Below are 16,027 nucleotides of genomic sequence, written 5' to 3' on the forward strand. Positions count from 1 at the left end.
ATAAACTAATGATAGGATGTTAATATATTTCTCTTTCCTTGGGCCTAATGATTTGATGTGATTAGGAATGAGTTATTGTGGTAACTGTGGCCGTATGAAAGTTCCTGGAACAATAATTCCTTTTCCAATGACTCCTTAAGCTCATCCAGTTAATAGATGGCAAGCATTTATAGCTCTTGCCCATACATGTATACCAGTGGTAAATGCCTTATCATTGCTACATTGAGCAGGGTACAAGAGTTGCTTATTTATTGGGAGAAGATTAGGAGGGGTGGGGTGGGCTGCTAAATGTCAATCAATAAGCATGTACTAAGCACCTATTATGTGCTTAATTATTATTAATATTGATTATTAATTATTATTGCAATATTAATTAATTATTAGCACTGTGCTAAGCTCTAGTGATACGAAAAGGACCTCAAGGAGCTCAAAAATCTAATGTTACTATTGGTTTCCAGGTCCATGTGCTATATAACTCATGCTCTGCAAAGAAAAGAAAAGGGTGTATCAAACATGTGCTCCTACATTTCAGTCTGAGTAACATCCAAGAACGATCAGTATCTAGCCTCTTGGTATCTTCGTAGAATACTACCACTTCAGAAATGCTTTTTGTTTTGTGAAAAGGTCAATCAGTCAGTCACCTAGCATTTATTAATTGCCTACTATGTGCCAGAGACTATGCTAAGTGCTGGTAATATGAGGAAAGTCAAAAGACAATCCTTGTTCTTAATGAGCTTACAACCTAATGGACTTTATGGGTTAAGAGATATTATCTATATTTCAGAAAGAGATATTAACAGGGTCTGCACAAATACAGCTGTCTACCCACTCAAGCTGTTTTTCTTTTTTTAAGTATCAGTTAAATCCAGGCCAAACTAATGTTCCAAAAACAGCTAAACAAACTCAAATAACCAGTGAGAAACCAGTTAAAAATCACTTTTATTGCAAAGAACTCGGTGTTTGAATTAAATTGTGTCGGTGTTTGACCCAATTTAATTCACATTCTTTTTTAGAGAAAACAAAGTCTGCCTGAGTGGCCAGAGCTCTAGAACAAAGAGCTGTCTCCCCTAGACTGATCCAACTAACATGAGCTTTGGGCTCGGCTTTAGTACTAATGGCTGTGCATCCCTAGGGAAACATAACCCAAGGAAAGATGCTTGGTTAAATCTAAAAAGGAAAGTGATTTTATCGAGCTGCTAAGAGGATGTGACAATCATGCAGGTCTACCAAAGTCTCCCAGAAATGAGTTATAATTGAAGCAGGAAGGAAGTTAACCTTTTATCCCAGAGTAATTGTAAAAAAAGAAATTATAAACAATCCTCTAGACAAACCGTACTGCCCATGGCATCTACTCTCATGGAATGCTGAAGAAATAATCATTCCTGAAATTTATGCTTTTCAAGAAAGGAAAGAAAAAAAAAAGATGTACTAACACTAGAACGGTTACTGAAAAGAACTGCATGCATTATGTGGGTAAATTTTCTCAATGCTCTTTATTGTTAAAGAAAAACACTTGTACATGAAAGGAAAAAAGAAAAGTATGTTCTCCCTCATTGGGTGCAACATCTGGGGTAAGTAACTTTGATCGTGAAGTAACACAACTTTTATATGCTGTTTACCCTATGTTTTCTCAATTGATCCTTGTAACCACTCAAGAAAAAGGTTCTGCAAAATAGTATTATCCCCATTTTACAGATGAGGAAACTAAGGCTCAGAATTTATATGTTTGCCTAAGATATGTAGCTAGTAAGTCTCAGAATTAGGACATAAACCAAGATTAATGGATTCCAAATCCAGTGACCTTTTCTCTATTTCTCTTTTTGCTTCTCCAAGAATTTTTTGATTCTGTTAGATGAGAAAAAATCTCTCTCTCTCTCTCTCAGGTATTTTCAACCTTCTTACAATCATTCTCTTTGTATTATCCTTCAGGTCCTTATCCCTGTAATAGGAAAGATTCTGAAATTCTTCTAAAAGCTTAGTGCTCATTGGGGTCTAACACTCTCATTTACAGATAAGACAACTGAGGTGCAGTGAAGGTTAAGTGACATCAAAAAGGTCACAGAGCAAAGAAGTAGCAGAGTTAGAATTTAAACCCATTTAAACCTATTAAAATCCAGCTTTCTTTTAGCTACTTGGTGCTGCTGCCTTGGTGGAAACAGTACAAGTCCAGTATAAGCTTTGGCCAAACTCGTGTTCCTCTCTAATGTCATAATCAATTTTAATGAAACATTGCTTTCCCATTCTCCCAATTAATAAGAGAACAGAGGCAATCAGTCCTGAAAGGACTTGGGGCTGGCCTTTCCTTCTTATAGTCATGATTTTTGACATTCCCAGTAATTGCTTACCTTGGGAAGATGATTTAGTTTCTGTTTCATTCCCAGATCTCTGTGTTTTAGATCATAATACAATGTAACATCAGCCGGAAGACCAAAGACTACAGTGTATAAAGCAATGTACAAGAAGGCATGGTTAACCTTTCCTTCGGAGAGCCATCAGGTACCCAAGATCCTGTTCTACGACCGACCCCTCATGCCCCAAACTAAGGGAGTTGTGCCACTTGAATCATCATCACTGAGTCATGTGTGTGTATGTGTGTGAAAGCATATAGTGAAAAGAATGCTGTAAAGTGTTTAGAATCAAAAAACCTTGAATTTTAATTCTATTTCAGATACTTTTTAGCTGAGTGCTATGGTATTCATATAATGTATATATGTATAAATACACAAGTATATGTATATATGCACATATAATACGTGTGTATATGCACATGTGTATATATGTACACACATATAAAACAAGCTATATGTAGTAGATTTGTGGTTTCCCATACAGTCCTCTTAAGATCTTGACTTCTTTGTACCCAGAAATGTTTATGTCTGTTGATGATTGTCTATTTCATAATAACAAATTTTTAAAATTCTTTTTATTCTGAACATGGAATCTATATGAAGTAATCATAAGCTTTCATGACTTTCAGGAGCCTGGATCCAGGAAGCCAATTAAAGAGTAGCTTGGCCCAAGGGGAATCGTTCTAGAGTGCCTGAAACAGAACTAGCTATAGAGGAGGCATGCCCACAGGTCAGCAGGTGTATAACCTGCAATTTTGTGCCCCCAGGCTAAGTCATCAGGTTGACATCTATGATAATTGATAAGTCCTGTAAAAAGCACTCAGGGTCAAAGCTGATTTCCAGCTTGCTGGAAGAACCTCTTTGCTGATAATCAGGATCCTATAGAAGGGAAAAGGAACATAGTCATAGGTAATTTTTCTACTAAGCTTCCATATTTGGTTGTGGAAAGAGGGAAGTTGTAAGAGGTTGTGGGGGGACGGAAGATAGTAGTGTGTAAGCAACCAAAATACATGGATTATATAAGATGTACATTATTAATTCAAAGTACCTACATGTTATGCAACATGGAAAATGCAGTCATGAACCATTAGCACACTGGTTTATTGAAAACAAACTGAAGGAATGTCAAATCTTTTTATTAGATTGTCAGGAGAGGGGGATGGAATGTGGCAGAAAAATGACCACTTTTGGAGTGTCATTTATTTTAGAAAAGGGAATTAATGAGGGAAACTTCAATATCGATGAAATTACAAGAATATAATGAGCTGTGCACCATCCCAGGAGGGATTTCTTTTTTAATTATTTTTTCAGATGAATTGTGGTCACATCGTTTTTGATCCATGTCCCAGTCTACTCTTTTTAGAGAGTTAAAACACATTTTTACTGAATGTCAAGAAGAAGAAGGAGAAGGAGAAGAAGAAGAAGAAGAAGAAGAAGAAGAAGAAGAAGAAGAAGAAGAAGAAGAAGAAGGAGAAGAAGAAGAAGAAGAAGGAGAAGAAGAAGAAGAAGAAGAAGGAGAAGAAGAAGAAGAAGAAGAAGGAGAAGAAGAAGAAGAAGAAGAAGAAGGAGAAGAAGAAGAAGAAGAAGAAGGAGAAGAAGAAGAAGAAGAAGAAAAAGAAGAAATCGCAGAGGCAAAAGTGCCTCTCTTTTCAGTACTCAGAACAGAAATTAGGTTTTCCTTAGATGAAAGCTGGCATTATGATGACCTTTGTGCTAAACAAACACTTGGCGAATGAAATCTAAGAATAGTAATTCTTCTTGCATCATTAACTGGAACATGGAGGGCTCTGCTGGGCTTCAATAACAGTAATAAACAAAGAAAGCCTGACACATTTGTGTCTAAGACATGAGACTTCCTGACTTGGAGAAATAGCACTGTATGTTTGGCCATAGTAAGTAACTGAGTCAATATCCTCCCTCTCTGGGAATGTAGAATGCCACACAGCAGGTATTATTCCTCGATCACAATCTTTCCTCTTGCCATTTCCAGCCTTGAGCACATCCCCTTCCTTGGGTCCAGCTATATTCATTCCAGCCATGTTTTCCCACTTTGTTTTTTTTTCCTTTCTTTCCCCCCATGTTTTAGGGTTGACTATTATATAAACTTAGGTTTGCCTAGGGTGAGGTTTAGTGCTGAGAAGACAGGTTAATGTAAAGTGGTACTATGGAATGGGCACTGGATCGTGCCACAAAGCAGGAAAACTGGGAGCTGATGTACAGTGAACTGAGCAAAACCAGGAGAACAATTTATATATTAACACTGAAAACACAAGCGACTCTGAAAGACTTAATTATGATCAATGCAATGATGATTCCATAGAACTGATTCCAGTACATGCAATCTACCTCAAGACAGAAACAATTGATGTAAGTTGCAAGAAGACATAGCTTTTCAGAACGTGACCAGTACAATACGTATTTGTTTCCCTTAGGGAAAAATAAAGAAGGAACATCATATATGAGTCCAAAGGACCTGAATTCAAGTTCTCTCTCTGACACATACTAGATGTGTGACTTTAGGCAAAGCATTAAGTTTTTGGTTGCTCAGTTTCCTCATCTATAAAATATGGCATTTGGACTAAATAATCTTTGCAATCCATTCTAAATCTAGATCTTATGAAGTCTGGAGTGGGAGTCAGGAGACTTGGGTTCTAGTAACAGTTCTAAACTGATCTTGCTACGTGAAGTGAGTCTCCTCTCTAGACCTCTGATCCCTGATTTGTAAAATGAAAGAGTTGGACTACATGGTCTTTGGGCTCCCTTTCCAGCTCTAGCTTCCTATAATTATAGTTTGGTCTGGATTTATATCTAAAAGAAATCCTTGTGAAAATAACTTATCTACAAATTATACCATTCTAATCCACTGATGAAAAGACGCAACAAGAGGAAAGACTTGGATGTGGGCAGCTTCTTTAAGATGTAATAATGCTACCAGCAGCTCATATTTATGCAACATTTTAGAGATATAAAGTGCTCTCCATTCATTATCTCATTTACAACAACCTTCTTAGAGATACGTAGTGAATATATATTTATCTGAATTTCACAGATAAGAAAACTAATACTCAGAGAAACTAATTAAGCTAGGATAAACCACTTCAGATCTGAGTCCTCTCATTTTTTTGCCTCCAATAAGAATAACTGACCATTATTTATATCACACTATTATACTTTCTCCTTTACCTTAGTCCCAAGAATCTCAAAAGGCTTATTCTTAGAATAATAAAGTTTATGGTTGGAAGGAACCATAAAGATCATTTAATCACACTCCTTGTTTTTACATATGAGGAAACTGAGACCCAGAAAAGTTAGATGACTTGCCCCAAGTTTGCCCTATGTCAGAGGTATTTGCCCACTTGTCTTATCTCCAGGGACAGGGGCAGAGACTAGATCTGTGATTTCACTGATACACAGAACTAACTGGTGAGGATACTTTCTCCACCAACGAATACTTGCAGCTTCCCTTCACCATGAAGTCTTAGAGAGTTTCCTACAGTAGAAAGGTTCAATTCACGATCCGTAGGCTACACATGGCCTACTTAAATCAGATTAAAATGTAATTGGGAAATGTTCAACATAATCAGTAAAAATATAACATTGATAATGTTAATTTGTAGTTTTGTATGTCAATATGCTGCCCACAGGTATTCTTTTCTATTTGAGTTTGGCAGTGAGAGGGTAAATGAGTATGTGTCAGAGGAGGGACTAGGATCCAGATAGTCCTCCTAATGGGACAGACAGAAGTAGCTCAGTGGATAGATCACTGAGCTTAGAATCAGAAGGACCCGAGTTCAAATCCAGTCTCAGAAGTTTGCCAGCTGTGTGAACTTGGACAAGTCACTTAACTTCTGTTTACCAGTAGAGAAGGAAGTGACAAGCCATTCCAACATCTGTGCCAAGAAAACACCATGGATAGAGGTCCATGGGGTCACAAAGAGTCAAAAACAAGCGAAATGACTGAACAGCACAACAGTAAGGTCCTCCTAACTCAGAAGCCCCCACTAGATCAAGGAATGTCCGTTACAATTGTGCTTAAAGCAAACAAAAGCAAATAAACAGTTTTTTCCTTTTGAAAAACAGTGTCACCAGCCCAAGAGGCCATCTCCAGTCATCCTGCTCTATATCTTGCCACTAGACTCAAATCACTCAGGAGGAGAAAGTGAGGTTGGTGACTTTAAATAGCCCTCTCTCAATTAAATCCAAGTCACTTGCAAATCATGGCATTATCTTCCTAATATCATGATCATCTTCAGTAATGAAGGACATTGTTTGTCCACGGCTAAGTGGCTGTGCAACACATTTTTCCCTAGTCAAAAATATGCTCATAAATTTCTGTGCTTGGATAGTTGTCTCAGTCAGCTGCCTCCTTCACTGTTTGAGGAAGAAAGGAAAGACCATGGACAAACCCATGCCAGCCCAAGAAACCCTTCTTGTATGTATTATTGAGGAACCTGGGAGCCTGAGAGAAACTATATCCAGAGGATTCCAGAACAAATTATTCAGTAAAAAATGCCATGCAATTCTGAGGGCAAGAAGAGACTCCAACTTAGTTTGGACTGAAATTTTCACTTTTCAGCCACTGACAGCACATGTACACATAGTTCCTGTACACACAGGTATACGGATAACTCCATCACTCCATTTCAATACTAGGGAAGGTTCAGGATTGGTCACCAATTACTTTAAATCTTCTGAATTCTTACTCTACAGTCAAACTTTGGGCACATATTGATGCCTATTTTATATCTCACTCTACTTCAGAAAAAACCACTGAAGCAAAGTAGACAACAGCTGGAAAATAATATTCAAAATGAAGTTCTGCATGGCTATCTGGGGTGAGGGGATTCTTAATGATTTTTGGTGTCATGGACCCATTTGACAGTCTGATGAAGTCTATGAATATCATCTCAAAATGATATTTTTAAATGCAAAAATTAAATACACTGGATTACAAAGAAAATCCATTATACTGAAAGTTATTAAAATAATTTTTAAGACATGTTTATGATCCCAGGTCAAGAATTCCTTCTATAAAAGAACCCCATGCTAGCACAATGAGAGTTCTCTAAATTTGCATTTGTTACAAGATGTATTAGTTTTACATTTTGACTGAATTGGATTAAGAGAAATCAGGGACCCATAAATTCATGCAAAATTGCTCAGACAAATGAAACTGATATAAGAGAACCATATTAAGAGAAACATGGAGGCTTTATGAACACAAATATAAATGAGTGGGTCATTCATGTTCTACATCTGCTCAAATTCTCTTATACAATTTCTAGAGAGCTCAGATTCTGCATGGAACAAGATGGTTGTCTGCTGAGGTCAATCTAGAAAAGAAACATAACCTCCACTCTTACCTATAAAGACAACAATGTCATGAAATATATTCTGAGACAGAGCAATGGTCCAGAAAGCAGAACCATGACTAGGACTTGACCAACTAAAACCATCCTGCTCTCTACCCTCCATGCTCATATAGATACTGGTGCCCTATCACTCCCCCCAAATACCTTTTATTTTGTATACACCTGCATATATTTACATTTTATTCCCCCTGACCAAATATAAACTCCCTGAAGGCAGGGACTGTTTTATTTTTATCTACCATGACACAAACTTCAAAAACATTTGGTACATTAGTAGACTGATAAGAACCAAAAGATTCATGATATATCCAGATGATCACACACACTGGTACCTGCACAGTGTAGGGAGGGAAAGGAGTCTGAGTAGCAAAAGGGGTCTTTCTTCTCTTTTCCTATTCCTTCCTCTGAATAGAATTCACTGAGAACTACAGAATGGATGACTGGACTACTGAAAATTCCTCATTCAACAAAAGGAACCCACCAACCAAAATATATATTTACCCTAAGCCTAATTAATCTTGGTCTCATCTGGTCTTAGTCTATTATGAAGACGTATTACTGAGCCGTGTGTCAGAGAACATTTTGCAGGACAAGATTTGCAAGCAAATGCCTCATCTGTCCTGGGGCTTTAAACCCATTATTTAGTTCCACCCTAATGTAATTCAAAACTCATAGGACTTAAAGGTTTTTTTTTTTTTTAATAATCTTTTCCAGATTATTTATCTTTCACAGCAAGGGTTGAACTTTTCATTGCCAACTTACTTCAATGTGCTATGATTTAAATAATAACTAAACTTCTATTTTCTTTGGTCAAATGATAAAAACTTAGAGGTACTCTTACCCAAAGCCTAGAGCAAAGTGAGGTGGGGTATATGCCAATATAGTCAAATAGTTGATTAAGATGTAAACACAATTAATAAAACTGGGGATGGAGAGGCTTTGTTATTTCTATGGCTACAATATAAGTATTAGACAAACTCCTAGCACACAAACACAGTAGATTACATGTATTCAATGGGAGAAAAAAAAGAAAGCTGCTTTAATTCCTATTTACGTGTTTGTTTTACATGAGCTCTAAAAGTAACTAGAATCACTCAAGTTGCTTCCATTCGACTTAAGCTTTACATAATTGTTTTTCCTATTCCACAAAGAACGATGGTACAAGATCATTAGATGTGAAGTTGATAAATTGCTGAGCACAATTCACCTTATTTCTAAGAAGTATAGGACACTGAAAATGAGTAGAGCAGAATATATGAAAAAGTATTTTCCAAGTATCCAATTTTTTTATGCAACAGCATTATAATTACCAGGACAGAAGATAACAAGAATTAACTTGTTTTCTGTGATACCAATTGCTAGGATTTAAATAACATAAACCTTTCATTTTGAGTTAGAGTATCAAGACAGAGAGGTGCTGAGAATGAGAATCAATCATATGATCTTATATACATGTTATATTTCTTGGTGGGTATAGTGCTTAAAGTAAAATATTCTAAGGGAGACTAAATTTCATACAGAAGAAGTCACCAGGTATTATCACACTAAAAAACAAATCTGGACTTACATGTTTGTTTTCCTTTTTTGATTACTAATCCCTTGCACGGAATGAAAGAAGGAAAAGGAAAAGATATTTTGTGGTACTATCCAACAAAATATTTAATCATTCTTACCTATATACAGGGAAGAATCTTTCCTTCTCACATGGTCATCGATGTAGGAGACTCCCAAAGGTTGCACAGGGGTAGCACCAATCCCCAGTAGGACCTGTGCGCCAATGAGAAGCAAGTACATCATGTTGGTGGAAGTCCTATTCCTGCATATTAGCTCCAGATCTGGTCTCTTGTTGCTGGTGGACCCGTTGGCAGCACACACATCCCGTCCTTTGGCTCCCCACCGGATCTCTCCAGCTTCATACTTGTATTGATGGGTCAGGAACTCAGGCAGTGCAGAAAGCAGAGCTCCTAGGGCCATGACTATTCCACCACAGCCTATTAAACGCGGCCGGTGTCCCCTGGCTCCAAAGTAGCTCACAAAGAGGATGAGGGCCAAGTTACCAATCTCAAAGCTACTGGCGATTACACCAACGTCAGCACTCTGCAGGTTAAATCTCCGCTCTAGGGTAGTTAAGACACTGACCTGTAGAAAAATGAAAAAAAGAAGTGTTGACCTAAAGGAAGGATCATTATTGCTTCATAGTTTAGTTTCCCCCTACCCCCATTGCCTTGGCTCAGCTGGCTTTTTTCTATCATTCCAAGATTTCAATAAGGCACAATTTGGTTTAGAACAAGAACAATTAGGAAAAATTCTTATTCAGTATTAAGAGGCTAAAAAGTTTGCAGAGGAATTCACTTTCTTGACATCTTAGAATTTTACTTTTCTTGAGATCTGTTTTATACCTGACAGTGTCTATACCTCAAGCTTTGTCTCCCCTATTCTCTTCAGCGATCACTAAGCAGTTTACATATCTCTAAATTTAGAGACATTCCTAACTCCACTCTATTAATAGAATCTCAGAGTTGGAAGATCCATCAGAGGTCTTCCAGTCCAATTAATTTTTAAGAGAATCCTATCCCACAAAGTTTCTGAAAATGATGACAAGGATGAGACAGAACATTTACAGTAAATAGTGATTTAAGGTTTGCAAGACTTTACATGTTCTACCACATTTGATCCTCACAAATACTCCCTGAAGTAGATGGTTTTATTATCCCCATTTTACAGCTCAGGAAACTGAGGTTGAAAGAAGTTAAATGAAGTCATTTAACCAAGGTCATGTAGCTAGTATTTGTGGCAATTCAGGTCTTCCTAACTCCAGGTGTAGCATTCTATCTCCACTATACCACTTTGTTGACATTTATCCTCTACATGAAGACTTCCAGTGTTAGTCACCACAATCCTACTGGAGTGAGCCATTCTACTTTGGGACAGTCCTAAGGAAGTTTTTCCTTATATTGTGTTGAGATCTTGGACCTCATTCTGTACTTTGTCACCATACAAAACAATTCATGCAAATAAGCAAACCTTCAAACATTTGAAGACCTGTACCATGACCTCTACTCCCAAGTCTTTTCTTCTCTAGAACAGACATTTAATACCTTCAAATGAACTCCTACAGCATGTGTGGAGTCGTTGGACCACTATGGTCATCTTACCCTGGATTTGCTCCAGCTTTTCAATATCCTTCCTGATCACGACATTCCAAGTATAATCTGACCAGAATAAAATACAGTGCAACTATCACTTTCTTTGTTCTGGGGTCATAAAGCTCATGCTTATATTTTTGGGCTACTGTGTCACACTGTTGAATCATGTTGACCTTGTTATCCACTAAAATCTCCCAATCTTTCATGTGACATCTTTCACAATTTATCCATATCTTCCCTATCATATAGCTATATCATTTATTTTTAATCCAAATGTAAGCCTTTATATTTATTCAACTGTATTTTATCTTATTAGATTTGGTGCATCATTCCAGCTGAATGAAATATTTTTGAATAACAATTCAATCATCTAATATATCCAGTGTCCCTTTAAAACTAGTGACATCTGCCAATTTTGAAAGCATGTCTATGTCTTTGTACAAGTCAAGAGAGTCATGAAATTTCAGTTTGACATGAATTCAATTCCAGAACCAGTGCAGTCATCCTCACATCTTTAGCATCATCATTATTCCTTCACTTCTCTCCTTTCTCCTCCTCCCTTCTTCTCCTTTTCTTGACCAGAATTTCCATAATGCAGACTGAGGAAATTCCCATTTTGTTACACCATTGGGCTGAGTTCCCAAAGGAGGCAAGCCACTGTGACTCCCTCCTTCTGGAAAAGAGCCTGAAGCATAGGTTATGCCAAATGCCACTGAACAGAACTCCAAGATCCTTACAGAAATAGCATTCTATCGTTATAAGATAATGAATCCCTAATTAGTCACTGGGTTGGTATGATACTACTGGGACACTGCTATTGCTTCAAATATTAATAACTGAATTTACATAGCACTTTAAGGTTCACAAAAGATTTATGTCTTTTGTTCTTGCTGACTTTGTGAGCTAAGCACCACAGATGTTATTACTTACATTTTACAGAGGAGGAAACGGATGTTCAAAGAGGTAAAATAACTTGCTATTTATATACAACTAGTGTAATCAGAGCTAGAATTCAGGCCCAAGTCACTCCTAATATTAATTCTAAAGCTTTTTCTTCTATACCATGCCATTTCTGATGTCCTCTCTTTTTTTCCTACACAAATGCACAATTTTCTTGAATTTCCCCAATGATGAAATGAGATCAATGATTCCATTATTTATGTACCTAACTGATAAGAAGGTTTAAGGAAAATATATCAATGTGATCTGAACCCACTGGAATAATTACACATAATTTTATATGCATATTAATTATATGTGCATATGTATGTATGTGTATGCATGTATGATGCAACATGACATAGTGACTAGAGAACTAAGAGTTGGCCTTGAAGTCAGGAAGACCTAGGTTTGTCCCACATCTGACACATATAGGGTGTGTGATGCTGGGCAAGCTACTTAACCTCTAAGTGCTCCAAGTCAGTGGTGTCAAACTCAGAAGGAAACAGGGGCTACCAGACCTTGCTTCAGAATCCCTGCTGGCCACATATTGACTAAGAAAGTCATATATGAATATAATCTATGTTCTATTGTATTTTATTTACTTTGTGAAATATTTGCCAATTACATTTTAATCAGGTTCTGGACACATCTGTGTTGAAAGCCATAATGCCTCACGGTGTGTTTTGCAACTCTCTTCTAAGTATTCCTCTAAGACTAAATTGGAGAGATTATGGCGACCTGCATTGGTAGAAGAAACTTCCCCTGGGAGTTGCCTATACCAGTGAAATCATGTCTAGTTCCTAGTCATACATACATATGTGTGTGTACACACATACATATACATCATATATATTTAATTTCTTTCTTCAATGAATATTTTAAACATATATAATCTATACACAAAGAAATTTGCATGTTGTTATTATTGAAGAGTAACTAATTAGTGTTTCTTGGCCACATTTCAAATTCAATGACTTTAACAGATATAGTCAATCCCATTAATTACACACAATATACACACATATACATATGTGTGTGTGTGTTTGTCCTTCGTTGCCAAAGAAGACCATGCCATCAAAGAAATAATGACATGACTTGCACTTGACTTTGTTTTGAGTGAGGGAGGGCTGTGCAGGTCACCAGCCTCACTTCTCCAGAGCCATCTGAATCCAGTGACCAGAAACTCATCAGGATGACTGGAGATGACCTAGGATGAGGCAATTGGGGTTAAGTGACTTGTCCAAGGTCACACAGCTAGTGAGTGTCAAGTGTCTGAAGTGAGATTTGAACTCAGGTGTTCCTGACTCCTGCACTGGTGCTCTATCCACTGCACCATCTAGCCACCCCTACATATATGTGTATATATATATATATATATATATATATATATATATATATATATATATATATATATATATATATATATATATGTAAGAGGTAGACTGACAATAGAAAGTCAATTTGGATAGATATCTAGTGAAGACTATTCAATAAAAAGAAAGCTTCCCTCAGAGACAGATATATTTAATTTATGGTTTGCCATATTTGTTTCTATTTGTGCTCCCTTTTGAACTGAACCAACTGACTTTTCATTGAGGGAAATTTTTTTTTAATTGCAAACTTTTCCAAAGTTGGCAGTGGAGGGGCTAGAGGTAGCTAAGGTTGGCATACTATCCTGATTAAAATAGATCAAGTGTCTTAAAAGGAAAATTTTTCTGATGGTTATTGACAAATGAAATCCTAGGTTGTAACCCAAGTCATTTTATTGCTTCTATTATAATATTTAATGACAAATTCTGGAGAATCCATTGGAAATAGAATACCCTCTTTGTTTTGGCAGGTGTGCTGTAATATAAAATAACTTGCAGGTATGCACATTTATGTGACACTAGATAAAGGTGATAGCTCTGGCAGTCATAAAACCTGTAGATAAAATGGGGAAAATAGTCAATGGAAACAGGTGCATAGGGGAATGGGGAGAGAGAGAAATGGAGGAGGGAAAGAGAAGGAGGTGGAGAGAGAGAGAGACAGAGAGAGAGACAGAGAGACAGAGAGAGATACACAGAGAGACAGAAACAGAGAGAATATGCATTTAGCACAGAAATCCAATGCCTCTATTCCACATCAACTCATTGTAATGAAAGAAGGGTAATTGAAACATCTGTCCTTTGCCCAACTACATACTTTTCCACAAAGTTGCTCTACAAATGATTAAGCTGAGCAAACACTCTGAGGAAATGCTTTATGGATTAATTAAGGGCTGAAATACTAAACTAAAAAGACAGCTTTAAGAAAATGGATCAATTAAGTTTACATGATGCAATAAAATTCACTTCTGGGTTTTATTTGATAAGGAAAGCACCAACCACAGTCAAGAGGCATGTAGAATGTGACTGTCTTAAGTTATCAGGTTAACCTAGAAACTAAAAAAAACATTGATCAATGGAGAAAATGAAAAGTATCAGAAAAAAAGACAACGATGGCCACTAGAAGTGGCTATGAGGCTATCAGAGAAGATTTGTCTTCAGAAATGTTTAATATTTTTTGCATGATTTCACATGTATAATTGATACCTTATTGCGTACTTCCTCAGTGGGTGAGAAAGGGGCAGGAAGGAGGGAGAGAACTTGGAATTCAATTTTTAAAAATGAATGTTAAAAATAAATTAAGATGGCAAAAAAGAAAAAAAAGGCCAAACAAAGAGTGACAAAGACAAAGGCAGAGAAAAGAGAAGTAGTAAAGAGAGAGAAATAGAGTGGAAAGGAAAAAGGATGGAAGGAATGAGAGAAGGAAAGAAAGAAGGGAAGGGAGAAAAACGGCTCAATTTCAATAAAGATATCCACACATTCCTGGCTTCAGAACTTCTGATTACTTTCATTTTTAAAGTATTTCCCACTCATCCTCCAGGATGATTCATTAATGTTTTGTCCAGGCCCACACTGGTCACACTTGCCTCGGAAATCTCTTGATTACCAAAAAAGTGACTCTGCCTGACACACAGGATTCATGGTGATCCCTTAGTGGTTTCCAGAGAAGAGCTGAAGAACTTGAGAAGGCAATCTTATGATGAGGGGTAGACCTCCTTGGGAAAACAGTCTAGACAAAGCCCTACATTACCAATAGCATTTAAAGGAAACTCATCAGGTGACTACCATAGAAGAAAAACATGTTAGAACTAGACAGGGCTTCGAGTCCAATCCCTTCATTGTGCACAGATGAGGAAAATGGGACCTAGACTGGTGAAGGTCCAAGGTGAGAAAAATGAGTTTGTGACAGAGCCCAGAGCAGGCCTTCTAATTCTTAACCTAATGATATTTCTTCTATGAATACTTGTGACTAGCCCAGTTTTCAAGTGTGCAATCTCAAGCTCAAGGAGGCTTAGAAGAAGCAGTTCTGGATGCAGGATTAAACTGGGGTTCTTCACTTCAAAGTGCTTTGACTTGAGAAAACACCACGCCATTTATGGTACATCCAATGCACAGGGACCCAGATCAGACAGTAGCAAACTCACTGACCTCATCATATAATGCGTTAGTGAGGACAGTGAGGCAAGAAGAAAGTTCTGTTCTATCAAAGGATCACGGAGTCTCAGTGCTGAAAGGACCATCTATCTAATCCAGGAATTCTTAACCTTGGGTTCATGAATCTGTTTTTTTAAAAAAAAAACTATATTTTGATAACCAAATTTCAATATAATTGGTTTCTTTGAGAATCCTATTTTGTTTCACACACTCTTTGAGAATACTATTCTATTTTATGAATTTAAAAACACTATGAGAACAAGTCAGTAGGCTTTATCAGTTCACCAAAAGAGAAAACACAGAAAAGGTAAAGAATCCTTGATCCGGTTCCACTGTTCTCTGAATATGAATCCCCTGCACAATATACCCTAGAAGTGGTTATCCAGCCTTTGCTTGAATACCTTCAGTGACAGCGAAGCACATTACCTCTCAAATCAGCGCACCCCACTTTTGAACAGATTTCATTCTTAGAAAGTTTTTCCTTGCACAAATTTAGACTGGCATCTCTTCAACTTCAAACCATCGCTTCTATTTCTGCAAAAGTAGAACAAATCTAATCTTTCTTCCTTATAATAGCTCTCAAACATTTGAAAACAACTCTCAGGTCTCCTATCAGGTCTCAGGCTAAACATGTCTAGTTCATTTAATTGATACTTATTTGATATATTCTCCTCACCTTTTCGCCATCTTGGACACCT

At 37.1% G+C, this 16,027-nt stretch overlaps 1 protein-coding gene across 2 annotated transcripts in view; it reads right to left on the minus strand.

Moving 5' to 3' along the window:
• SLCO3A1 (solute carrier organic anion transporter family member 3A1) overlaps nt 1-16,027 on the minus strand; it is a 366,118-nt gene that overhangs the window by 298,578 nt on the left and 51,513 nt on the right. For both annotated transcript variants that reach the window (XM_072617496.1, XM_072617487.1), the window contains exon 2: nt 9,394-9,859. In XM_072617496.1, the coding sequence (XP_072473597.1) occupies nt 9,394-9,859 (466 nt within the window). The remainder of the gene's footprint in view (nt 1-9,393; nt 9,860-16,027) is intronic.

Source organism: Notamacropus eugenii, chromosome 1 (assembly GCF_028372415.1).
Source record: "Notamacropus eugenii isolate mMacEug1 chromosome 1, mMacEug1.pri_v2, whole genome shotgun sequence".
Classification (NCBI taxonomy): domain Eukaryota; kingdom Metazoa; phylum Chordata; class Mammalia; order Diprotodontia; family Macropodidae; genus Notamacropus; species Notamacropus eugenii.